The sequence below is a fragment of the Vigna umbellata genome, chromosome 4 (genome assembly GCF_029865625.1).
Source record: "Vigna umbellata cultivar VRB3 chromosome 4, Vumbellata_1.0, whole genome shotgun sequence".
Lineage (NCBI taxonomy): Eukaryota > Viridiplantae > Streptophyta > Magnoliopsida > Fabales > Fabaceae > Vigna > Vigna umbellata.
In genome coordinates, this window is record NC_142168.1 from 37,781,399 (window position 1) to 37,808,494 (window position 27,096).

A 27,096-nucleotide genomic window follows, 5' to 3' on the forward strand; every position below is an offset into this window, starting at 1 on the left:
CTTTAGTGTTCTTTAACAATCTCAAAAAGTAAATGCAATATGTAAGGACATTAATTTTCTTTTAGTTAGCATGTTCTGGCAAAAATAGTTGCCTGTCCAAACTATATTTAGTTTTTAGCCATGGATAAAAAAAATTCTTTATTAGTATTGAAAATCACAATAATAATGAAAATTAAATAAAATAAATGAAAGAATTATTTAATATTATATATTGATAGTATAAGAGTAAGGGTAGGTCATATAAAATTTAATAGACGGAAATTCTCACAATTTTGAAAATATATTAAATTTAAATTACTTTAATTTAAATTTAAATTATTTTACTTTTTAAATATCTATGAAAACAAAAATAAGTTCTCAATCACAAATTCTTATTCTCTAGTTCTCAATTAAGAGAATAGAAAAATAATTTCAAATATGAATCATTATTTTTATATATCCAATAATTTCATATCACTCAAAAATTAAAGTCAAAAACAATTTGCATATATTATCTCCTTCAATCATTTGAAATATTTTTTAAAATTAAAACTGTTATAAAATTCGAATTTTAAAACAAACAATATTTAAATATTGACTTCAATATTATATCAAAAGAATTTGAAATTGGAACAAATATCAATTTTAAATAGAAAATGCATCATGGAAGTGCTAAACAATCTCATATAAGAGTTGTAATTAACAATCCCATGCATCACTAAAAAAAGTAAAGACATACATCACTAAAAAGTGTAGAGAGGGGAAAATTTACTTAGTTTACTGAACATTAATAAGTGCTTTTTCTGTTTAAAAAAAGTGATTTTCCTCTCTTAAAAGCCAAATAAAATCACCCATAATATACATCCATGAAATATCAAGAGAATATTCTTTACACTCCAATATTCTTGTGATTTTATACAATGAAACCTAGCTCCATTTCACCTTCAAAATGAAAAAAAAAAAAAAAACAATCAGAACCAATTCTTCAACAGCTTTCATTTTTTTCAAGTTTTTAGGTACCCATTTTTCAATAAATTAAGAAGAGAACAATAGTCTTTTCAACATCAATGACAACATAATTTGGAACATTTTAATTTTGTAATATTAAGATATAGTTTTTCACACACCAAAATTTCACAAGGACACAAACAAGAGATGCAATCTGATTTACCTGAGAATATAGACCATATATAAAGAGAAGTCCAAGGAATATGACGATAGAATTCTACGAGAGACAAATAAAAAAAATGAATTTTTTTTTCATAAATTAAAATTAATTTATGCTTCTTCAAATTAACTTATATATGAACTAATTTCAAAAAACTAATTTTGCTTTATTTTTTTTTCTCTCTTGAAATTGTTTATGAAAAAAATGTTTCCAAGCAAACCCTTAAAGTAAAGAAAATAAACACAAAGGAGCATACATACCTCAGGAAGATGGGTAGGAGCATGAGACGATTTAGGGTTAGAATTGTATGGAAGTGATTGTTGTGAATCTTGTGGCTGTTACAACAAAGCCAAAGGAAAATTGAAATCATAAAAACCAAAAAATAACTTCAATATTTTTATTATGAAAAATTGACAATAAAAGTAAAGCAAACAAAATTGATAATCAACTATTGACATAACAAAACAAAACCCTTCTGTAATAAGTAAAATATCAAGTGAAAAATTTCTATTCTACACAAATAGAAATCAATAATGCAACTCAAAAATGGCGGCTTGGAAAAGTTGGAAAAAATTGCACCAAAAATAATACTTATCAAGTGAATTTTACTGTGCATGGATTTTAACAGCTTGAATTCAAATTACAAAAGCATTTCAAAGGAAAGTTTTCAGACAAATTTTTAATGTGAAAACCTATATTTTAGGATGATCAAATATGTTACCAAACTGAAATTACTCTTCAATCTGATGACTTGGGAATAACATCAAACTGAAACCAACATATCAAAAATCCTTAGGTATATAAATTCAATTTTACACCACAGAAGACAAGAAAAAAAATTATTGGCTGGACATGGTGTTGGATGTAGCTTCTGCCCATGATCAGTTGAAAACAACAAAACAAGGATTTGAAGTCAGTTAAAGCAGTTTCCCTTTGTCTTAGAGAATGTTGGTTCACACTTGAAATCACATAAAAAAGTTAATTTTAAGCTTAACTTAACTATATAAAATCAGTTTTTAAAAATGAAGTTTGTACTTACTTAGATAGGAATAATATAACAGGTCCAACAAATAACAAACATTCTTAAGATAAATATTTTAAATGTCTTACGTCATCTTAAGGAGTAGACTTTAAATCTAACTAATGTTTTGTTCACGGATTTGGGAAAAGTGATTGACTAAATTTGAGAGGATTTGAAAATAAATTTTGTTGTAGTTTATTTGAATGAATTTGGAGGTAAGTGAGAGTGAATTTGAAAGTAAATTTTTTTAATCTGTCACATCAATCAAATCCTACACTAATTCTCACAAACGTTGCTTCCAAATTCACTCTCACTTACCTCCAAAATCACTCAAATAAACAACAAAAAAATTTATCTTCAAATTCACTCAATCACTCTCCCCAAATCCCTTCAAGTGAACAAAGGGTAAATCTTATAAAACAGATTTATAAAATAAGATTTTCGTTCACAGTAAATTTGTCTTATCTCTAGTTGATATAAAATATAAAAAAAAACTATATGAAATTCTCACGTTCACATATAATATCATATTCAGGAAAAAGCTTGTGCATGATAAAGCTTATATATGGAAACATTACTTTTAAGTCTTTCATGCACAATTCTGGTTGCCTCACAATGTATATTTGGTCACCAACTGCATTTTCTTTATAGTTTTCTTGATTTCGGTGCCAAGTCCACAGTGCATACGTGGAATTCACAGCCTGCATGCAACATACGATGATCGAATTTTGAAGAAAAGAAAAGATATCATGTAGGTGAGAATCCATGGACTGTATCCATGTCATGAACAGAAAGAAAAATTCAATGAAATACATTATATAACCACATACAAAGAAACTTTTTCATCCAAAATATACATGGACAGATTTTGTTCTTTGATTTTGTCATCAACAAGATAATGTTGTGATTACTTTTGTTTTTTTCTCTTTAATCTTTTCCCACTTGCGAATTGTTGGAAGAGATTAAAGAAAAAAGAAGCAAGTTTGACCAGTGAATTAGAGACATTAGAGACCCAAAGCTAGAAGTACCATTCATATAGAGAATTCATCATTTAGCATAAGCCTATCTATGAAAGACTAATTCAATAAACCTAAAAGATACTTCAAAAAGAATTTTGATAAAGGTAAGGAAAATAATCAAATTATAGACTTAAATCAGCTGAACTCAAGCTTCCAAGTTTCAAACAAACAATTTCAAGATTTGAATTTGACTTGTCTATATAAAACATTCAAGTTGGAGCACTACTTTATTCATCACTAGCTTCAAATACTTGACTAGGTTGATTCATTTACACCCAAACGTATGAGTCGTTCTAATTGATTCCATGTACAAATGAATGTAACAACTAAATTATTTCCTTATCAAGTTGCACACCACCACTAAACATTGGTGTAAACATCTTGCAATGTTGAAGCAAGCACAAACTAACAAGACAAACATAGCATCCCAAAGCTTGTGATTATATGCACATAAAATCTGTTTGGATAAACTTCTCCACAATACTTCCAAGAGAAGAAAAAAGTGAAATAAACTTCTCCATAAGCTAAAATTAACATATACATAATTAAAAAACTGTCTTATAAAATATTAATCTAAGACAAGTTCTACAAAATAGCATATGCATAAGCTATTTTAATTCATGGAGAAATTCATTCCATTTTTTTCTTATAAGTGTATTGAAAACTTTATCCAAATAGATTCATAGTTCATGAGTAATAGTATTATCCATATTCCAATGAACATTAACCAGAACAAAACAATAGATGAATGAGCTAATTGAACCAGTAATAGAAATCCTTAATAAGTGAAATTTAAGCCAAACTCAACCCTATAAAATCATTTTGTAAAATAAGGTTTCTACCGAGTTATATATTGTAAATTTTCCTTGGCTTTTGTAAATGTGAAACTCCAACATACCTCATCATTCCAAGGCGTGTACATTTTGAGCAAGGGACTAGGTATTTATGGATGGTTCGATAACAGATGACACTATAACTTTAATAAACAATAACTTTCATTAGGATAGACTTTTAAATGTTTTTTATACCATGTTTAAGTAATGGATTTTAAGTCTAATTTAATCCTACAAAATCAACTTGTAAGATGAAGTTTGCACTCACTTGTATATTGTAAATTTGTCTTATTATTGTGAAAAGGTTCAGAGTATGAAGGTTTAACCTCAAGTATTCCATGTCCAAAACTGCTTTCTCTAAAAGCACTCCACTCAGGTTGTTTGTTCCAACAAAAGTTTCCTTTGGCAGGACCAGAGGAAAAATTTGATTTGCAAACTCCACCAAATTCTGGTATGTTATCTCCAGGAGAAGGACACTTTCCAGCGTCATCTGCATGATCAACATCTACTTTCTCTATATTTCCACCATCTCCAACAGTTATGTAGATTGGTGCACAAGGATCCAATGTGTAATTATAAACTCTGTTCATCCTCTCATAAGCATGAACCTGCAACATGGACAACATGTGACACTGCTTGTGTGAACAATAGGAAAAACCTACTTGTAAAATACTCTTAATTTCAACACAGTTGCAGATAATTCTATTTCCAAAAATTGTGCAAAATAAGATATTCATTACATATTTTGCCAAAAAAAGTCCTAGACTAACTAATTAAATTAACAAGTGAAAAGAGCAACATCCATGAATTTATCTCCATAAAAGCTCTAGGTTTAGAATTTCAGGCAGGCTTAGAATGCATTTTTTCACATTTCCTAATCCTATAATATATGAACAACATAACTCCATCATAAGAAAAAAATCTATGTAAAACTGCAGAAGAGAGATCTTGGATATTTTCAAACTAATGTTCTAAAGCACAAAAATTTAACTCACATGACCATTGAAAACAATGTCAACCCTGTATTGATAAAGAATCTCTTCCATTTCCAATCTCATACACTCAAATTCTTGATAGTGTGAAGCATAACTGTTATACCATGGAGGATGCATTGCAGCTACTAACCAAGGGGTCACACTACGGTCTATGTTTTGCAGGTCTTGCTTCAGCCAAGAAAATTGTGCACCTGAATTGAAATACTTCAAGTTGAGTTGAAGCATCTAAAATTATGTGCATTCAGTGGTTAATTTACACAAGGTATGCATTAGTTATCATTTACCAGAACTATTGTAATCAACATATGCTCCTAACATGATAAAGTGTATGCCCCCAGCATCAAAAGAGTAGTAGAAGTTACTTTTAGAGCCACTTTCTTCTGCAGGAACTGCAAATCGTGTCAAGTATGATTTGAATGTGATCCCACCAGCTTGAGGTTCAATCTCATGATTCCCTTCAATAACCATCATAGGAACTTCTGAGGTCAAAGGTTCCATAAACCTGATGTTTCAGAAACCAAATTGCTTTTCAACTATTTGTATCAGAGATTCTAATGTTTCGCCTCTTCCCCTTCCACCCTCAATATGTTTTTCTAACAAGCATATATGCATAGCACTAATAATGCAGCAAATTCACAAGCCTAACAAACTACCAAATGAAAGAATATGCAGAATAATATCAAAGCAGAAGAAACATTTTGAAAAAACCTTGTCCCTAATCTGATATTTTCAGCTTGCCTTGATAAATTGGGTTATCCAAGTCTCATTTTAACAATTGGGAAGTATAAATGTGATGGGTATTTCAAGGGAGATTCATGAGGAAGACCCCCAACAACAATATGACGAGTCAAATTCACATAAGAGATTAACTTACCTTCAACTCAAAACCTTTAAGACAATGAATTTATGAGTTTTTTTTTATAAGGTGTTTAACTTTTTCATTTTTATTCAATATGAAACTTAGACTCACATAAATTCCTGACAAAATGCCTATTTATCCCATGTCCATATAGAGAAAAATAGATTTTTTTTCAAGTTATCTTTTAACACACAATAAGATTAGTCTGCTTCAGCTAAGTCTTGATTACATAATTTGTCATAGAACTGAGAAGTTGAGGTAGTTTACCTTCCCCACCCATCCCATCGAGGTTGATACGTTTCTCTAATAGGAGCATCTGGAAATGCACATGAATAACATGAAACTCCCTTTCCACCAGTTGTCAGATACTGATTTGCATATGTTAAATCTCCAACCATTAGAATCATCGAGGGATCATTATGAATTAGATGATCAATAGTTGATGTAGAATTTCTTGTAAGGCCCAGATCTCCAACAACTGCTATTCTAGCTGGATAATTATTTGGACTAGGTTTTGGAAAAGTCTCAAAAAAACGCTCTTCGCTCATGGCTGGAATAGAACTATCCCCACATTTGTAATAATATCTTGTTCCAGGTTCAAGACCTGCACCAAGAAAGAAGTATCTCTGAACTTTCCCCAAACTGCTAACAAATTTGTATCATTGCAATTATTCACTTGGTTTATATCTTACAGTTTGTATCTTAAAAAATTTACAGAAAATAAGTCACATTCCTTTAAAGGAATTTTATCACAAGAACAATCCGTTCAAAAAAGTTCTTTTATCCAACAATTGTGTCACAAGACAAACATCAAACTTTGGAAAGTATTGCTTTTAAGAACCTAAGTAATTAACAATAACAACAATAGGTCTTTTAAGCACGAGACAACAACACCAATGAAACATGAATCCAACCCATATAAAGAATTGACATCACCACCAACTCAAAACATTAAGATAAGAGTTTCTGAGTCTTATTTTCTTATATATTATTAAAAAATTTCATCTCTACTCGACATGGGATTTAGACTCACTTATATTTCCAACAACCCTCCATTTGAGCAGAAATACAAATCAAAAGAAACTCAAACATACCTTCAAGTTTCACATGATGAATGATACCAGAGGTGTAATTCCATAGGCCTTCAAAGGGATACAACTGACTGTAAACAACAGAATCACCTTTCCCAAAACTTGTGTACTTGCCACTCTCTTTTCCATACCACACTTCACTTCCAATAGATGCAGGATCTACTGGGGTCACATTGAGGCCAATCTGTGCATCCCCTTATCCGAAACCAAACAACACAAACAAGTAACAACAACTTGATGCTTTAGGACACAACACTATTAACATTCAAAAAATAATTTATTTTCTGCCCACTTTCAATTTAAAGAATGTTACACTGTCGGCAAATCATAAATCATCCTTCTTATGACAGTAGAATGGTCTATTTCGTTCTCAAAGTGTACGACAGATTCAATATAATCCTGTAATTCAAATAAATTAAGAAAAAAAGTCCATCAAAGTAGCTATCGTCCCTATATATTATCATCAAAGTGCAATTTAATTCTTACTTGGAGATGCTAAATTGCATTTTAATGATAACATGTGATGAATGTGAAGAACAAAAACTACCTTAAAAGACATTTTTTTGTGAGGATCAAATTCGCTATCAAGCTTTTGAGATCAGATGCCAAATAAAACCCCTTTGAACTATCATGGACTAATTATTCTTAAAAATGACAGCTTTTTTGGAAACTCTGAGGAGAGGAGGTAAAGTACCAGTAACCCAAGAAACCCACATAGAAGTTGGTGAAGAAATTGCAAGGGCAATCTGTTCAGGGAAATTCAAAGTGACATTCTTTCTGAGCCTTGGATGAGTCATGGGCAGGTCATCACTGCCCCGTCGCAGTGATGGGTCGAACCGGCGGGTCACAGGCTCAAATGGGCCATCCAAAGTGGTGGGAATGTGACTCTCAGTGACTGCCATGACGGTGATGAAGTCGCTGCTCATCGTCACCAAAACCATGGCCAGCATGCATAAGGTGGTGCAGATTTTCATTTCTGGCATAAAATGAAGGAATGGCTGAACTCTTTTTCTGTATATGATGATGTATTGTTAAGGGTAACTAAACAAAGCATTAACAAGGTTGATCACTGTGGTGTAACTGTAAAAGACATAATTTGAAGTAAAGTAGTTAACGCAACTAATGTGCCATACGTTGTCGCTTAGGTGGCACATTCTTATCAGCATCTCCGTTAATGTTCGAATATGCTGCTTCTTCTATGTTTTCAATCCATCCAAATTATTACTAAAAAAAACTTGGAAAATAACACCTACTTTACATTTTGTTTCATATCCTTCAAAAAAAAAAAATAACACCAACTTAACATTTTATTTTGATAAAAATATGGAAACTTTGTACTTTTTTTAATATAGATAAATAATTTAAATAGAAAGATAACTAAATTTAAATAAATAATTTAAAAAGATAAAATGATGAAATATTTATTATAATTTAAAAAATAATTAAATTTAAAATTATTGATTATTTAAAAGGTAAAAATGTAATATCTCATTTAATAAATTAATACCACTAAAATGTGCATCACAAAATCAATAATTCAATAGTAGATAATCCAATATCTAGAGGAAAATTTATTATAGTTAGCTTAAGGATAACCATAATTATTAAATATGTTAGAGTTATTATATATTATTAGTCAATTTATTAAAATTATTTAATTAATTAAATTATAACTAAAGACATATATGTAATGAAAGATGAAAGATTTATTATGTAAAAATTATAAACATTATTTTGATTTGTTGGAGGTTAAATTATAAATATTAAAATTTTAAAAAAATAATCGATTATGGTTCCTTGTGTATGCAGACATAATTATTCTTGTTTTTTTCTTCTTTAACTTTATTGTTTTCTTTTTAGTGACGATATTGTTGGTTATTTGTAACAACATCGTTCCCCACTAATTGAGTCACTTTAAACATCTTTCATATTTTTTTTTGTTTTTATCTTTTTCTTTTGTTCACCATTTTTAGTGACCACTGTAACTTGGTGAGGGTTAAAAAAATTATGAAAGAAAAGATACCAAGACTTACATATTTATTTGTTTGTTATATGTATTGAATCGCATAACTAATATAAATGATAAGTTCAAGTATCGTTTTTTCAATAGATTTGTGTTGAATTAGCCAACTGTGATTATTTACTAATTTGGCTAGAAATATGAACATCAATGGATTCTTAACAAACAAAACATATAAATTTCATGTTTACAATTTATGAAATAAATTCAAGTATAGATTCATTGGGATTGGATTTCATGTTCTTCACTCTGTAAAACTCTCTGCGCAATATATTTCTCACATAATCAAGCATCAACATCAAAAGCATACAAGCCTATAATCCCTTAGATGACAAATTCTAAATCTTCATGCAAAAACAATAATCCCTTAGTCGTTTCAGACACAAGTTTTGCATTAAATATTATGTTTATGATGACCAAAAGTTTCAATTTATGTCTAGAATCAAATTACCTTGGTTATTCTACCTATGTCCACAATATAAATATTTTCCAATAATTACAACCACTCAAATAGCATAAATTCCCATCATATGTGTGAATAACAAGAATAAAACACAAGATTCAACAAAGATAATGCATTACATAGAGAAATTTACACAGAGTTTCGATACATTACTTCCAACTCCAATGAAATGGAGTTTTAGCTATTCTTATACATCTAGGAAACAAGATGGAGTTGAAGTAATGGAATGGATGGTGAAAAAAGTTATTGCGCCCTGGAAGCACCTAGACCCAAGGTTGTGAGCTTTGGCAACGTTCCTACTCTCCAAAAACTACTTCTAAATTCGTTCTCGACTCATTTAATGTGTCTAAAATAAGTCAACTCGCTTGAGCGAGTCACAATTCGCTAAGCAAGTTAGAAAAACTCGCTCGCTTGAGCTAGCCACACCACTCGCTTGGGTGAGTGGATTAGTTTAAGAGGATTGAACGAGTTGATTGTTGGCTTCGAATAATGCACGCAGAGACAATTTATTCTTCTACAATCTTCATTTTCCTGCAAAATAAACACACAAAGACAGTTATACTAATCTAGGAACAAATAAATACAATTTGTACATCTTTCCATGAGAATTAACAAAAACACATGAAAAAGAGATAGAAATAAGTGTGAATATTAGATAAATATTACACTTATCAAGACTCACTCTACACCAACTACCACTCTTAATACTCTTCTCCTTAAGAAATCGTAATAAAAGAAAATTTCACCAACATCTCATCCTTCTCCAACCCTTCTTCTTAATTTCTAAAAAAAGAAATAAAATTATTTTGTCGATGCTCATTAGCTTTCGGTGAGACTCATCACCATTTCAATCCTCACCAGTATCCATCATCCCAACCAATTTAGGGACCTCTTCAATAAAAATCATCATGTGTTAATAGTGGTCACCCTTCGAATCCTTCGACGTCGAAGCTCACACATCTACATCCATTCGTTGTTGTTAAACACTAGCTGAATTGAGCTTTTCAATTTTGCCCTTGAGTCATCGAACATCTCTATTTCCGACGAACTTTGTGTTATAAAATAAAGTGTTAATAATAAAGTATATTTCAAAAACTAACAAGCAAGTAGTCGTAGATTTTAAAACCCATTTTCTTGATGTTGTCATTCATGGAAGATACACATTTTCCTTCTCCTAATTTTGAAGATTTTGAAAATCCTAATCATGTTTATAAATTAAGAAAGCTCTATGTGGTTTCAAACGAGCCCTAAGATCATGGTATGAAAGGTTAAGTGATTTCTTGATCGATAAAGGCTTCAAAAGAGATAAAGTTGTTATACTCTTTTCATTAGAAGTTCCTACAAACATATCTTAATTGTTCAAGTTTATGTTGATGATATTATTTTTGCATAAACTAACAAAGCTCTTTGTCAAGAATTTTCTAGCCTAATGTTGGGGAGATTGAAATGTCTATGATGGGAACTAAACTTCTTTTTAGGATTACAAATAAAACAAGTAAATGGTGGAACTTTCATTTATCAATCAAAATATTGTAGTGAAGTTTTAAAGAAATTAAAAATTGATACTTCAAAGGAAGTTGCAACTCCTATGGCATGATATTTAGATAAGGATCAATTTGATAAACAAGTGGATCAAACTATGTACAAAGGTATGATTGGTCCACTATTGTACCTTACTACTAATAGACAGATATAATGCAAAAATGTATGTGTATGTGCTAGGTTTTAATCAAATCCTTAGAAATCTCTCACAATTGTAAAAAATAATCCTAAAGAACAATATGTTTCTTCTTTAGGTTTTTCCATTTGATATCCATCACATTCTACCATAAAATCACATTCCTCTATATATGCAACTGATATGATGATATCACGTTCAACATCATGCATTTTGACACACTCTTCCACTTACCATCTAACAACATGAAACGTCGTTTAAGTTTATCAACAATGGTATGCACTCTATTTTTAAGTTTAAACAATCTCAAACACATTCCATGTCAAAGTATAACTTCTATAGGAATGTCAAAGTCTTATGGAGCAACAAAAGGAAAAAACCTATTTTTTCTTCCACACTATCTAAAAAATTGTAAGTCAGCTTTATACTTGAATGTACACAAACTTACTTTTCTAAAAGGGAAGTGATGGAAGATCTTTTTAGTTAATCTAGTGCATCTTCCTAGGTACCTCTTTCTTTATTTGCTAATGTTTTTGCCATTGTAACAATGGCAATTGGCAACCACATTCATTTTAAACCTCTTTTGTTATATGAAGAATATCAAGCTTGGTTGAAATATTTCTACCAACCATATCGTGGAAAAGGTCTCACCTTTTATCTGGGGACAAAATAGAATTTTTGAAATTCTTTTGACTTCCCATCTTATACAAAACATCTTCATTTTTTTATGTAAACAAAATTTTACAATTCTTGTGATGTTCATTGGAAAGAATCTAAATAGACTCAAAATCAAAATCTATCCAAACATCATTAAGAATTATTAATATATTTTTAATACCTTTCAATCATTCATGTAGTTCAGATGCTCTTTCTTGAACGGTCTCTTTATCAAATCTCAAGCGTCAACCATTTGATCTTGAATTTTTACATAAATCAAAATTTTGGAACCATTACCATTACAACTTCATCCAATAGCTTACATAAATCTAGAATTTTGATAACTTTTTTCGTAAGTGTTGTCTCGTTCACTCCACATGTTCCACACATACCTAATATTTTGAAATCTTCATCTTTCAAGTTCTTCGTGATCTCTATAATAATTTTAATTTTCTACTTGGAAAACTTTTGATAGCATTTAAGAAGGTAGATCCAAGTCTTGGTGTTGGTAGAGTGTAAGATATGATGTCAAACTTCTCTTCATTTAATCTTGTAACATTCATTATCAATATTTTTGCCCTTTTGCTTAATGAATAACTTTATACCAAATTTAGAGATCATATATTGAGATACATTGTTTTCTATATTGAATTTTTCTACTTCATTTATGATTCTTTCCACTTTCCAAAGTCAATCTTGTATAATAGGTATGATTTGACGTCCATTTCTTCAATCTTCATCAACCAAACCTTGCATTCGTTGTCTTTTACCTTTCAATGTTCTGAGTTCACTTTTAACATCTTTTATACTTTTCTTAGTAAACTAAATTACGAAGTTTATTTCCAATTGGTGCAACTAGGGATTCTCCATGTTTTGTTCTTGTTTCTGTGGCTAATGCTATAAGACACTGCATTTTTGCTTTCCAAATGATTGTATTTTCTAGTTTAATAGTAGTATAGTATTGTTTCCGGTATGTGCTCTTCTAGTCCTTCTTTTCTCTCCACCGTCCATAGGTATATCTGTCAAAGGTTTTCCGATGCTTAAGTCAGTTGACTGTCTGTACAAGAGTTCAATGCAATAGTAATAAATGCGAACATCTACCTCTTCTTACCTTTGACCTATATTTATAGTTTTTGGCATGGACTTGAAATTAGTAAAGCCTTAATCACGGCTCAATCTCAGCCCAATACCTCTAATTACTATTTACCTTAATCTTTGTAGGAAAATTTGATTATGGACCATGGTCGGACGCCAATACTCGGCACCATCCAGTCTTGTCAATTGTTTCTACGATGTTCAATTACTTCTCTTGATTTTCTACAACCCTAGACCGTCCGACTTGTTTTGTATGGGGAAAGTGTATGGTCGTACGGGCCATATCGTACAAGTATTAAACTAGAAAATAGATTACTTTTTGTTTTAATCATTGAGCAAGCAAATACTAAAGGTGTAACTAATCTTTAGTTGGAATGTGATTTTATGTTTTGTGTTCTGGTTTTTGCTGAAATTGGTTATTTTTCCTTGAAAGTTAAGGAGAAGATGGTTAATTTGTTTCGCAATTTATTTTACGATAAATTTTAATAGATGTGTGTATAACGTGGGTCTAGGAATTTTTACAGACAACCAATTTTATGATGTTATACGTATTAATATTAGAGATAAAAAAATTTAAAATATGTACAATTTGTGGAATTTAGCTTTTTTACACAATTTTGCTAGTCTTTTCTTCTTATTATTATTATTTTATATATATATATATATATATATATATATATATATTAAATTTAATATTATTTAACATAAAACAAGTGTAGATAAATTATGGATTCTCAACCTAGTTTAAGATGTCAAAATTTATAATTATGCATACATGTTAAACTTTTATATATAAAAAGTTATAAAAAATGACAATAATTCATTTCCTTATTTATTTAATTTGATAAAACTCTAAGGTATTTCTCCCTCAGCATTAAAAATAAATAGTTCAATAAAAAATTACCAGAGTATTTTTTGTGTCAACAAAATTTGTTACATATAAATAAATCATATTTAATGATACTTGGTTATAAGAAATAATGGATTTTGGGAATAATTAAATAAATAAAAAATTAGACATAAAAATTGTTAAAAATCTTATATTTTTTTCAAATATAGTTTTTTTATTCGTATATAGACAAAGTTATACTATAAAAACTTATTTCATTATCATTAGTGTTGACCTTATTAAGGGAACCGTGCTCCTTATTTATGGGAAGGGAAAAGAAGAAGACTTTCAAAGACTTTGAATATATAACTAGTGTTTGGGGAAAGAAAAGTCAAACAAGTTAGAAGATAAGGTGAGTTCTTTTACCATTTAGGGTTCGGATTTTAGTTTAGTGTGCATGCTTAATAAAACTATTATATTTGTAGACTAAAATTCTTATATCTCTTGAAGTAGTTTTATAACATTTATTATTTTAGTAAACAGCATAAATAAGGTTATAAATTGAAGAAAATTATATATATATATTGGATATATATAAAATAACCATAGTTTTGAAGCAAAACTAAAATTGTTAATATTCATTCATTCCATTTTAATACTAGTAAAAAAACAAGATTTTAACTCGCGCATTTGACATCGGTTAAATTGTAACCGAAGCAAAAAATAGCGCGGTGGCATTTTTGTAGTTATCACAAATGAATATGCCTCGGTTCAAAAAGAACCGATGCCTAAAACTGGTGCGGTGGCATTGTTGTAATTATCGCGCAAGGTATATGCCTCGGTTCAAAAAGAACCGATGCCTAAAACTGGTGCGGTGGCATTTTTGTAAGTATCGCGCAAGGTATATGCCTCGGTTCAAAAAGAACCGATGCCTAAAACTGGTGCGGTGGCATTTTTGTAATTATCGCGCAAAGGTATATGCCTCGGTTCAAAAGGAACCGATGCCTAAAACTGGCGCGGTGACATTTTGTAATTATTTTTTTATTTTTTTGAGAGCGTTTAGGCCTCGGTTCTTTATAGAACCGAGGCCGTAGACCCTTATTGCCTCGGTTAAAAAAATAACCGAGGTAATAACATGTGTTTAGGGTTAAATTTCGCAAACAGAGATAGAAGTTGCGCCGCTCTTCTCTTTTCTCCCTTTTTCTTTTGTTTCCCTTCCTTCCTCTTCTCTGCTCTGATGGAGGCGCGACGAAGGATATTCAATGGCATGATTGAGGCGCGGCGAAGACGCAGTGGGGGCGCAAGGGCGGTCATTCTCGTTCTTCTTCTCTTTGTTCTGATTTGCAGGGAAGGAGGAAACTTCCTTCCGTCTCCTTTTTCTAATTTTGTTTGGGTTGTTTTATGTTTAATTGATGCTTTGCAAGAGTGGTGGAGTTTGATTCTCTGCAGGTGGTGGTGGGAGCACGTCATTCTCGTTCCGATTCGTCTAGGGTTCCGATTTCAATTTTTGGATTTTTGATTGGAGTTTCTGCTTGAGTTTTCTATTGGATTTTTGATTGGAGTTTCAATTTTTGGATTTTTGATTGGAGTTTTTGAGTGGCGGCAGAGCTGAGACCTCCAGGAACAGAGGAAGAGAAGCTGGTGGAGAATCATTCTTGTTTCACTGAAAATGTGGAATTGCGTTGTTGTGTTGGTAGCTCTGAAAGTGGGAAATCATGCTGGTGGCAGTGGAAGATGGGTGATGGCAGTGGAAGATGGGTGATGCATAAGAACAAACATCAACAACATCCTGAAGCTTAAAAAAAAAAAATAAGTTACTGCCTCGGTTACGTAAAAACCGAGGCATAAATCCTATTCTTTTTAACTCAGTTCACGACCGAGGCATAAAACCTACCCCTTTTTACCTCGCCGGTATATGCCTCGGTTGTAGAACCGGTGCCTAAAAGCAAAAGTAACCGGTGCAGTATCCTCTTAGTTTTAATATTTTAATTTCCCGAGTTCATTGTTTAATAGGTTTGACAACCATATAGAATTGATCTTATCGAACTATTTGGTTTGATATTGTTTTTTAGTAATAAAGAAAAAGAACAAAGAAAAAAAATATGGAAACTAAAGAAAGATGACGTTGCTATTATTGAAAGCCAGACCATGTATATATGATAAGAAATGTTTAAAAGAATCACCTCTTCAACTGTGGTTCTCTTGATGGTCCTTATATGATTGTTCAAGAGTCTCCGCTGCAGGTTCGTGAGTCATTTTTGGCACTAACCGGTAGTCTTATTATAAGCTTCCGCGGAGGGAGGGGAAGAGCAAGTAAGAAGGGACGACGCACCAGTGCTGCCGGTAGTCTTATAAGCTTCCGACGCCCTAAGCTCTTCTGAGACATTGTTGAACTCTTCCGCCGCCTTTGAGAAATTCTTGGAAACAATGTGGTACGTGCCCATTACCGCGTGGAAATTCGCTTTTGCAATATAGTAAGTTCTTAAATCGTCCTGAGATGTTGCGGATGCATAGTAATCTCTCACGGCAGTCAGATAGCTTTGTTTAGGACCTTTTATTGAAGAGACGACGGATGGCTGGATGTCGGATTAAAGAAAATTAATCATCTTCAAGTATCAACAGAGGATGCTAAAATAAATTAATCATACCTTCATAGCATCTGCCATGCCATCCAACAATTCATCCCATGCCGAACATACAATTCTCTTCACTTCGGTTTTAAGATTGTTTAGATCCGATTTATACTGCAGCAACTTAGCAAGAAGCACGTTGCCGTTTGGCTGCAAACTTCTGGCCTCGAGTTCCATTTTTCGAACCTACAGATTCATTAAATAAACCGTATCAGAACCAGAGTATAGAGAAAATAAAGACAACTTTCTATTGCAGAAGAAAAAGAAGTACCAAAGCTTCAGCTTCATCAATTCCAGTCTTTATTTCAGAAACTTTTTGTTTCTTTTGCTCTGAAAATAAACAGAAGGTGGAAAAATTATAATGAAATGTGTATTGCTCCAAAATAATCATAAGACTCAACACTACATCCTGATAAAAACTTTCAATAGTTTGACATTCCTATAGTCATTACTCAAGAATTAAGATAATCTTCTATAAATATGTTAAGATCCATAAGAATTTATGTTTATAGAGTAAAAAACTGTTGGCATGCCAAATGTGTACAAGAATTCACTTTATTCTATGATGCATACTTTAGAATGCACTCCACGCACCCATTCAACTGACAAAAAGTGCAAAAAAAAATGCAGCAACAAACATAGAAGGGAGAAAAACAAGTTCTGAAATAGTACAGTAGAACGAAACAGAAATGATAGGGGACTTTACATAGCCATTTTTAACCTTTATAACCAAATGTCCAAAATCAACAGAATGCAGTGTCGGCTCCAAAACACAGCTTATATCATCAAGAAATGCATAAATTGCAGTTGCAGTTGTCTCTCCAAAATTTATGAGATATTTCTAAAATGACATACAGAAGACACAAATAAAAGAGTGTCCCTAGTCATGACCAAAGGAAAACAATAGTAGCAGTGACATCCTGGAAACCGTTGAGAGGAGAAATTTTCTGGACAGAATTTCAACCACCAGGAGAGAGCTACACAACGGGTCCAAAGGAGCTATACAAACCAATAAGTGAAACGATCCTAATTCATGATATGTGCCATTATCCAAATTCAATCAACTGAATTCAGTAATAAAGGAGTTTAGATCATTTTTTTTAAAGAAAAAAGATCTTGTGAACTTTTAGATTATATTCTAAAATAGAAAGAAAAACCTATAAACAAAATAAGCAAATGAACTTGACAAATTAACTGTACACACAACAATAATTTAAATGATCCTAATTCATGCTAAATGTTATTATCTAAATTAAAGCAATGTAACAAAATTCTACAATAAAGGAGTTTCAATCATATCTTATTAAGAAATGCAAAACTAAGAACTCAAACTTTTGGACTATATCCTACAAAAGAAAGAAATACCAGTACACAAAAATACCCCGAAAAACCAAGCAAATTAACTAAACTTATACATTATAAAATCAAAAACAATAACACAAGACGGCTGGAAATTTAAAAAAAAATAAAAAAAGAAGAATCGAGTTAGAATTTTCCAGTACCTCCATTAAGAGCACCAGCAGCAGTGCACTTTTTCGTTAGATTCGCCAAGAGTTCGCAGTATTGGCGTTCGTATCCCTCGAACACGTTGCTCATCGTCCACGACCTTCTTCACTCGCTGCATCAATTCACGATCAAGAAAACGAAAAGTTATAAAACTAAGAGAACGTGGAAACGAAATTAGAGAAACGAAATCGGAACCCAGGGATCAAGAATCCGGCACCGAAACCCTGTTCGAACGCGGAAATGTAAGAAAATCGACGATATTCAGCTTGGGTAGAAAAATAAACGTCACACCAACAAATAATCCATGCAATTAACCCGCGGTGATTTCATTAAACCCGCTTTTAAATAGTTAGTTACAAATAGAACCGTGAACTAACTAAAAAATAAAAACTACAAATAAAATATTAACTGATGCAAAAAAAAAAACTATTTAATTTATTAATCAATATTATACCTAAATAATGAAAAGTTAAAATTAACAATTAATATCTTATTATTTATATAAAAATCAAACTAATATGATTGTATTCAAAATAATAAAATAAAATTCAAACAAAATTACTAATAAATCTCTTAGACTTACGTTTATGTAACAATTTCTTCATAAACTTAAATATTTTCCTTTCCTTTTTTATCATTGCACTCTAACTTTTGATATGCACCATCCCACACCAAGCTAATATTTTTCAACCAGATTCTTCTTTCTTCACAATCGACTCTTCATTTTCATTGCATTGACGACTTCCTAATTGTCGACTTCATTCATTATATAGTCGTGCATATCCTCTTGACTTTGTCCGTCTGGTCTTAAGATTTGTTAAATTTATATTTGCTAGGGTATCTTTCAATAACCTGTTGTCAATGGTACTTTACTATGATGGTGGTTCTCACACTAAAATTCTTCACTTTTTCTTAAAGCATCCAATCTAGCTTTCTTAGACACATTGTATCTCTTAATTTTTTTTCTGAGTTCTCCACTTTGCACTCTCTACCAAGCTTTGTAGGCTATCCAAGGATCCCAGCAATTTGGTTGGGCTTGACTCACTCAGGCTTCCTTCATATTGCTCTGAGCTGTGTAGAGGCACCACCAAGCTAATCGGGTTGTCCTCAAGTTCATGTTGAGAGAAACCTTAAAGTTTTAATATGTATTTGTAATGAATTTGTGATAGTAGATGTATATTGAAGTTTAGTTATCATTTTAATTGAACCATATCTAATTTCTCTGTCTGTTTTCTTTTCCAATCTTTCTTATTTATCTGTCTAATTGTTTTTGCGATGTTCTTATCGTTTTGTACTGATTATGTTGTTAGACCGTTGGTGGGTTTTGGGATTGGAAAAATAAAACAAAAATTGGAAAACAAAAATAGAAATCAAAAGCTAAATCAAGAGATAAAAAAAAATCAATCCAAAATTCCAATAATCAAACAATCAGAAAATCATAGTTTTCTAAAGATTAAATCCAAATTTAAACAATTAATCATTCAATTAATCAATGAAACCTATTTACATAAATTAAATATCAATATCATTTAATCCAACTTATATTCATTTGTCAAAATAAAATTTAATCGATTTTTAATTTGAATTCTAATTTAGAAATGCAAATTAATATCACAAAGAACAAAACTAAAATTTGGAGAGAGAAAAACAAACTCAAATCATTTGCAGCAAATATGCCTCAACTTTTAAAAATTGTTGAAAATAGCATAGGAATTCAATGCAATAGGAATTACCAAAAAAGGGAATATGTCTAAAATAAAGTTATCACCGAAATAATGAGCAAAAATTAGATGAGTCAAAAATATGAAATTAAAGCATTTATGAGTAATGAACCCAATTCATTATTAATAAAAAAAATAACTAAAAATTGAAAATAAGGCAAATGAAATGTCCAATAAATATATAATAAACTATAAATGTGTATACAAAATATGTGGTATTAAGATACTAAGGAGAAACTCATAGGATCTTTCGTCGTATGAATGTGTATGTTATGGCTAGAAAGATCTTGAGGGCTAATTACTTCTAGTTAAGCATGGAGAATAATTGTTGCATGGCAATAATCAATGGGTCATGTGTGTGAGATTTCCTTCCAAAGCATTACTTAATTAACATGCATCTTTGAATCAATATGTTTAGAAACATAGGTGGCCAAACGTGTGTATTATTGGTCAAAAAATTAATCAACTTTTGTGATAATGACTCAACCCTAATGAGGAGTAAGTTCTAAATTGAACTAAACTTTTATAAACACAAGAATATAAATGGACATGTTCAAAAGGAGAGTCGTGAATTGAGTCGTGAATTGTCTACATTGTTGGATATGTTGGTATGTGTGATAAAGTTTTGATGATAATAAATATATATATATATAATATATATATATATATATATATATAACAATTTATTAAATATATTAAGATGACTATTTTTATTAAAATAATCTAATTAATTAAATTATGACTTAAAAACATATATGTCAATGAAAGATTTATTGTATAAAAGACTATAAATAATATTTTATTTGTTAAGAGACCAAATTATAAATATTAAAACATAAAAAAAAATAACTGACAACAAAAATTACATAAAAAAAAGTCAGTTTCTACGTGTAAGCACATATTATTATTTCTATTTCTTTCTCTTAATCTCCGTCAAAAGATAAAATCAAGAAAAAAAACTAGGATGTCCTATAATTAGAAGATTAGATACAAAATTAATCTACGTTATTTCTAACGGCCAATCCAGTTTACTGTTTTAAGGAAATTGAGAATTGCTCAATAATAATTGATTTGTTTTGGATTCATAAACATAATTATCATCTAAGTTGACACACCATTAATATTATGTAACCCAACAACAACAACAAAAATCTGCATTCCCACCAGAGGCTCAATAAATATACTAGAAAATCACATTCCTCCAATGGATGCAAAGACAAATATGAACATTTATTGCACAGGCCATTTTCATACTCAACTATAGGATCCATTTTCAGGAAAAAGGACAACATAGGATTCACAATTTGGTCTCGTAAAAATAAGTAGATGAGACAGCCAAGCCTTGCACATCATATGTGCGAACAAGTCTTTGCCTCTTGTCAGGTGTCTCCAACCAACAGAACTCCAAATGGAACGATTTTGATTCTGCCACACTTTTTGCTATATCACAAGGGCATCCCATGTACATGCCCCCCGGTAATAGTATCATCTGATAACCTCCATCAAATGTCACCAAATACTCTGATATTCTGCCACTCCAATGCACATTGGTTGTAACATTTTCCCCATCAGATATTGAAGTAACATCCTGATATCCAAACAAAAATAGCAACAACATAAACCTCCAGTATTCAGAAAGTGGTGATAATCTTAAAATATGTTATGGTCTACAACATATCAAGGTAGGGGAAAAGGACTCATGTTGAGTCAAATAGAAGAAATAACTTGTTTATCAAATGTTAGTACATTGCTCCAATAAAATAAATTTGAAAGGGGGTGATGAAGAAGTATACAGAAGAAAATGTCATTCAATACAGATTCTATACATCTCATATAGTATATGTCTGCATCTTCTGAAAAACTTTGACGATACTTTTTGGACTGTTGTATGTTAATAACTCCATTTCAAACATCTGAATAGTAGAACTAATATTGCAAAAGGGAATTAGAGAGTAAAAACTTCATAAAATATATTCAAACAGAAGACAAGCAAAGGGGATAAATAAAGCATCAGGGCACTAAAATTTTGACTTGTTTTCACAGACACAAATTGCATAATTCAGTGTTTTAACAATTCTATTGAACTAAAGTTTCACTGAGTAGGCCACATTTGTTATTGAGTTGTTGTAAAATACCTGAATAAGTTGGCCATTGTGATCCATCTCATGTAACACAACGGTATCGGCTTTAGCAATTGTGGAACCATAAACACCACTTCGTTTTGTAATGGAATGGCCTTTCCATTTACCAAGAAAAGGTATAATCCTATTATTTGCATCCTGAAATGAATTCAAAATGAATGAAAAAGGTCATAAGAAACTATAGAATAAGATATTGTTCTGCTGCTGCAGCATGAGTAGAACATACAAAACAAAAACTCTTATCAAATCTGCAGTGGACATACACAATAAATGAAAGCTACACCTATCTCAGTTAAGCTCACCTTAGAACTGTCAAGTAGAGGAGGAGCCCCATCACTTCTTTCCTCTACGAAGACGATAAGCATATCTACAGTACCTTTTGGCTCCAAAATGTGAAAGGCTCTTGCTCGCTTATCTCTTTGAAGAGAGTACAGGCAATTCTCACATACAACAGAAGGTCGCCGAGAGGGAAGCTTGAGATTTCTGCACCGTATGGAAGTGTAAAGTAAATAATCTAAGGCATAAAGTAAGACATGCGTGCTAGTAATTTAGTATGCCTTCCTTTTACCATGTCGGAGCTCAGTGGTCAAATCACTCAACAATAAAACCTTCAATCCAAAGAGGAAAAGGTTCTCATTACAAATGTAAGGTGGCAAATAGTGTAGTTTTTCACATTAGGGTGTTAAAAGGGGAAGGGTAAAACTGAAAAGGCCAAGAAAAACTACTAAAAGAAGATCTTGATTTTTGATACAGCAATGTCATCAAGTAATCAATGTGAAAAACAACCTAGTCAAATAAAACTTGGTTTCTAGGATGTTTCAGATTAATCAAAATGACATTAAATCTGAAGGTTTCAACGTAACTAAGTAAGCAATTGCCATGATATATTGTTAATTATAACCAAAGAATCAGGGTTTGAAACATTTGTTTCCCTACTTTGCCTGAAAGACTATAATACTAGCATCAAGTCATTATTTTACTATGACTCAAAAGTTGAACAGCATAAAGGAAAATAGGTTGATAAAGTAATATGATGTAAATAATAAGGCAACACCAGCATATGTTACATTGGAATAAAACTTCACATCAAGTTGAAAATTACTATCATCAAGAGCAGCGACTGCAGCGTCACATTTAAATGTTGACATTTCATAATTTCTATCTCCACTTTCAATGGAGCATAGCAAAGTTATTTTACTAGTTTATTATTTTAGTACGAGTAGAAATAAAGATATAGTGTCACACCAACCCACCACACTCCTCACTTTACCACTTATATTATGCAAGCTGCCAAATGATATGACAAGAACTCATTACTATTAGCCATTTATCTCTATGCCACGGCAATCTGAACAAGTGAAGCACAATCCATTTTTATCTTCACCAAACCAAATGCAGCCTAGACTTCATTTGCTAAAGCAGTAATGCATGATAAATGTTATAACGTCAGCAATTGTTACACTTCACAAATATAGAAATCTGTCAAATAGTACTACCTGGTCTCTTCTATGAAAAGAAGCATTTTTACCTTGGTGATTCTTCACCGGTGTCATCTTCTCCGAGAACACCTTGCCTTAATACTGTTTCCAACATGCCAGCTGTTTGGTATCTCAATGCAAATGCCCTCTCAGATGGAAAAAAGCCTATCTGCAAACTAATTGTGATGGATACACTAAAGAAACAATGGGATCATAAAGAAGGAACCAAAAAATGATTTGAAAAGATGATGGTTTACAGTCAAGTTCTACATTCCAGCATAAGAAGAAAATCTCACTTGTTGATATTTGTCAGCAGTAAACATATTGGTTTCTTTAATTTTGTACTCAGCCCATTCTGCATCATTGTCATCTCCAGAAATTGAAGTACTTGATGAAGGTTGTTTAATATAAAGCCTGCAAGAAGCAACAATTAACATAAGATGTCCTCTCAACCTTTAAACAACCTGATGATGAACAAATAATTCTGAGACTTAAATGATTTAATACAATGGGGTTACAGTTAAGTAGACTGAATCCACTCTCCTTGTAAAGGTTGACATCATCTGTGTTTTAGATTCAAGTATCACAATATTTCAGATGCATTTTGTTTATTTTAATTGCTATTAACAATAACAAAAATGTCATTCGCTTTAAATTTTTGTCCTCATTTTACAAAGTTTATAATAAAAAAAGGAGGAGAGAGCGAAAACAATATTTAGTTATTTTCTTTGTTTATTTTGTAAATTCTGAAAACCATAAAACAAAAGCAAAAAGAAAAGAAGATTTTGTCCAAAAAAATACATTATATCAATTTAAAAATAAGATTAAAAACAATCAATGCTCTTTGTTTACAATTCGTCTGAAGTTCTAGTTGTGTTGCATTATTTACTTTTGCTTTGTTCACAAGAAAAGAAGCATGCTGATAAGAGGGAGAGAAAAGTTTATTACGTTTGAATGAGACTCATGAGTTCATCTTCCCCATAAGAGCTAGCGGAAAGCTTGGTACTCAGTTGTTGTAACATATTCCCACATGAATCAAATTGCTACAAAACAGAGGAAAACAGTGCTACTCAAAAACTGAGATGAATAATATATAGAAAATAACTTGGGCACAGTTGTTTAAGTTGAGTACTTTTCCTTTCGAAATTTTAACTTAATAGACGATAACAATCATTAAATTTTAATTTGCACACACTACCACAGTAAAAAGTTTTACATTGCTATTTAACCAGAAATCATTCTAGCTGAACTTTTACATTAGTTACTCTGAAAATCGCCAAACTTAACGTTCATGTCAATTTTGATCAGATGACAATGTAAAATGCCTTTAGTTTGTGCATGAGGTAGTTTAATTTCTGGGTCTTGTAAAATGATTTGCAACATCTTTTCCCATAACTCCAAACAAAAATTTCTTTTTCTTTAATTATTTAGCCAGTACCCCAACCGAACCAGATAGCATTTTCCTTTTGATTTTTTAGGCAGCAAAAAATTTACACTAACAACTCCAAGTCATGAAGTTTCAACTAATTAAAGGGAGGGTGTTCATATGTGTTTCGGGCATTTCTCAAGGTAGTTATCATGAAATTCAACAAACTTAGCATACATGTGAAATTATAACTGGATTGGATGACAATGTAAAGAGCATATAATGTCTACATTTTGTAAAAACATTACCAACAAATCAAAATCCTTCTAAGACAAAGCACATTGCACAAGTACAAAGGCACTGGAAAGAGAGAACGAAGTAAAACCAAAGTTTGTCCATGAAAGAAAAAGGGTATAAGAAAAAATTATTAAAAGGGGTTTTGAGATGGTACATAGAAAGAGCCGTTCCACTTTCCAGAGTTAAGGTTGATGAAACGTCGCAGGTTGTCGATGCTCATAGCAGCTTCTTCGAGGGTTGGGGAGGAAGAAGATGCTCTGATTCTGGAAGAAGGGGAAGAGAAAGCAACGGAGTTTGGATTAACTGAAAGGAAGCGAAGGGTGTTAGTGTTAAGGTTGGGAAGAGAAGGAACCCAAACAGAACAACACTGAACAGAAGATGAAGCCATTTTTGGTGTCTCTTCCTCTCAAGTGCCACTAAAACACCACCACGATTTTGAAGATGGATAAGACCTTCTTCTTCTCAAGTACCTTTTCTTAGTTTTGAAAAAAAAAATATAATAGATTTATTATTCTGGAATAATAATGATATTTTGGGATCACCATTTTTAAAAAATTAAAAAGAAAATTAGAGTTTGAAATCATTGTCATTCTGTAATACAAAAAAACAAAATATTTTGAATTATCATATAAACACTTGATTTTAAAATGGTAGTTTTGAAATGTAAAAAAACGAAAGAAAAAAAACATCCATTTGGGGTGTTAATCATGTAATGTTATAATCACAAGACATGCCAATATATTTGTTTATCCATAAACAATTTTATGTAATTTTTTCAAAACACGTCTTATGAAATTTACATTAATTGCATTTGCATTTTAGGTTTTTTTTTATGAAAGTCTCAACAACTTTTTAAAAAATACGATCGATAATTTAATGTTTCAAGAGTAAAAGATTAAAAAAAGTAGGGAGAGCACCACGTTAAGATATTATTCTTTTTGAGTTTTGTTTTTGGTACATTCTAAAAATTATTTTACGAGATATCTTATGTGTATATAATTTATGTCAATCTTTTATTTTATTCTATGGAAAATTTTGTTTGTAATCTAATAAATATCAAAAAAAATTTTCAAACTTGTTATAAAAAATTTATTTATATAATTTTTTTTTATTGCTTATTGGCATTATAAGTATAATGGTTATTGGCATTATAAGTATAATGGTTAGATGAGTTTACAACTGATAAAAGGAAATTATAACATTAATAAGACAAAACAGATTATCTTAGAATATATATTATTAATATACAGTTATCTAAAAACAATAAATAATCCTAATAATAAAATATATTTAAAACAAATAAAAAAACTAATTGATAAAAAATATATTTGTGTAACATTATGGTTTACTATAAATGCTTCAACACTTATCTATCATCATCTATTCATACAAGATAATCGCAAAAGAAACAAATACAAGAGGGTAACCTAGTGTGAAAACAAATTATATTAAACCAATTTCATAATATCAAAGATATAAGATAAACATGGATTAAATACGATAAATCAAATAGATACACACAAACACTCTCAATTATTCAAATACAAACATTGATATGAAATCTCGGAAGGTCTTGCACTTGTGGTGGCTTTTAGTACTTGCATAATCATTGTAAATAGATTAACCCTACCGTACACAATATTAGTCAATTATCATCTTTGGCCAATGTATCCTAAACTAAGACCTCATTGGAATTCCTTCAATATCACCACTATACATGTCCACAACCATATTATCACTTCAATTAAACACAATAATAATCATAAACATACATAAAGTCCATTAGAAATTTAACTCAAACATTCAAATAAGAAAACAAATCCAACATACAAATTAGGGCTCAGTGTCAAACCTTTCGCAAAAGATAGTGCTTAACGACTGTTTTGTCGCTCAACGATAGTACTAGCATTCAGTGTCATTCTTCTCCCAAAAAGGTGCACTCAACAACACTTTCCAGTATTCAGCATCTTAAAGATAAAATGCTCTAGACCTACATCACAAAGATGACACTCAACGATACCCTAACGTTGTTCAATGCCAAACCATTCACAAAATAGGATGCTCAATGATACTTTCTAGAGCTCAACGGTCTGGAGCAAAAATGCTCCCAAATTTGCACAACGAAGTTGGCGATCAACATTAGTCTAGCATTGCTCAACGCTATATCAAATATTAGTAGATAAAAATCATGTGATTTAGGGAAATAAAACTTGTTTAATTTATCAATTTGATATTCTATTCTCAGTACTT

General features: G+C 31.2%; 3 protein-coding genes across 6 annotated transcripts; all 3 read right to left on the bottom strand.

Annotated features, from left to right (window-relative positions):
* Positions 1-640: 640 nt before the first annotated feature.
* Positions 641-8,024, bottom strand: LOC148200098 (purple acid phosphatase 23-like). Of its 2 annotated transcripts, XM_088114081.1 has the most exons (10): positions 7,660-8,024; positions 6,969-7,160; positions 6,142-6,478; positions 5,300-5,517; positions 5,016-5,206; positions 4,347-4,628; positions 2,747-2,869; positions 1,408-1,482; positions 1,151-1,204; positions 641-921 (listed from the first exon to the last, which is right to left on the bottom strand). In XM_088114081.1, the coding sequence occupies exons 1-10, from the start codon at positions 7,946-7,948 to the stop codon at positions 907-909; spliced, it is 1,776 nt and encodes a 591-aa protein (XP_087970207.1). In that variant the 5' UTR covers positions 7,949-8,024; the 3' UTR covers positions 641-906. The 2 variants fall into 2 exon arrangements, with proteins under 2 accessions (XP_087970207.1, XP_087970208.1); XM_088114082.1 differs by lacking the exon at positions 1,151-1,204 and having other exon boundaries at positions 7,660-8,023.
* Positions 8,025-9,562: 1,538 nt separating this feature from the next.
* On the bottom strand, positions 9,563-18,202 carry LOC148200099 (vesicle transport v-SNARE 13-like). 3 transcript variants are annotated; one of them, XR_015785645.1, is made up of 5 exons: positions 17,840-18,144; positions 16,609-16,667; positions 16,356-16,523; positions 15,891-16,283; positions 9,563-9,979 (listed from the first exon to the last, which is right to left on the bottom strand). XR_015785645.1 is itself a non-coding variant. In XM_088111831.1 (5 exons), exons 2-5 carry the CDS (start codon positions 17,931-17,933, stop codon positions 15,972-15,974), a joined length of 633 nt encoding a protein of 210 aa, XP_087967957.1. In that variant the 5' UTR covers positions 17,934-17,955; positions 18,061-18,202; the 3' UTR covers positions 15,811-15,971. The 3 variants fall into 3 exon arrangements, 2 of the variants coding, with proteins under 2 accessions (XP_087967957.1, XP_087967956.1); XM_088111831.1 differs by lacking the exon at positions 9,563-9,979 and having other exon boundaries at positions 15,811-16,283; positions 17,840-17,955; positions 18,061-18,202; XM_088111830.1 differs by lacking the exon at positions 9,563-9,979 and having other exon boundaries at positions 15,811-16,283.
* Positions 18,203-20,616: 2,414 nt separating this feature from the next.
* Positions 20,617-25,299, bottom strand: LOC124834501 (uncharacterized). The gene is made up of 7 exons (XM_088111300.1): positions 25,001-25,299; positions 24,132-24,226; positions 23,480-23,597; positions 23,234-23,352; positions 22,008-22,188; positions 21,700-21,843; positions 20,617-21,152 (listed from the first exon to the last, which is right to left on the bottom strand). The coding sequence occupies exons 1-7, from the start codon at positions 25,232-25,234 to the stop codon at positions 20,862-20,864; spliced, it is 1,182 nt and encodes a 393-aa protein (XP_087967426.1). The 5' UTR covers positions 25,235-25,299; the 3' UTR covers positions 20,617-20,861.
* Positions 25,300-27,096: the final 1,797 nt, after the last annotated feature.

Excerpts from the sequence above, each read along its gene's own strand:
- LOC124834501 (XM_088111300.1), bottom strand. The coding sequence starts at position 25,234 with ATGGCTTCATCTTCTGTTCAGTGTTGTTCTGTTTGGGTTCCTTCTCTT. Across the intron at positions 24,227-25,000 it reads AGTGGAACGGCTCTTTCTAT|CAATTTGATTCATGTGGGAA; the intron begins GTACCATCTCAA and ends TCTGTTTTGTAG. Across the intron at positions 21,844-22,007 it reads CTCTACTTGACAGTTCTAAG|GATGCAAATAATAGGATTAT; the intron begins GTGAGCTTAACT and ends AATTCATTTCAG.
- LOC148200098 (XM_088114081.1), bottom strand. The coding sequence starts at position 7,948 with ATGCCAGAAATGAAAATCTGCACCACCTTATGCATGCTGGCCATGGTT. Across the intron at positions 2,870-4,346 it reads TTGGACATGGAATACTTGAG|GCTGTGAATTCCACGTATGC; the intron begins GTTAAACCTTCA and ends TGTTGCATGCAG. Across the intron at positions 1,483-2,746 it reads TGTGCATGAAAGACTTAAAA|CCACAAGATTCACAACAATC; the intron begins GTAATGTTTCCA and ends TTGTTGTAACAG.
- LOC148200099 (XM_088111831.1), bottom strand. The coding sequence starts at position 17,933 with ATGAGCAACGTGTTCGAGGGATACGAACGCCAATACTGCGAACTCTTG. Across the intron at positions 16,668-17,839 it reads TGCTGGTGCTCTTAATGGAG|AGCAAAAGAAACAAAAAGTT; the intron begins GTACTGGAAAAT and ends GTTTATTTTCAG. Across the intron at positions 16,524-16,608 it reads TTGATGAAGCTGAAGCTTTG|GTTCGAAAAATGGAACTCGA; the intron begins GTACTTCTTTTT and ends ATGAATCTGTAG.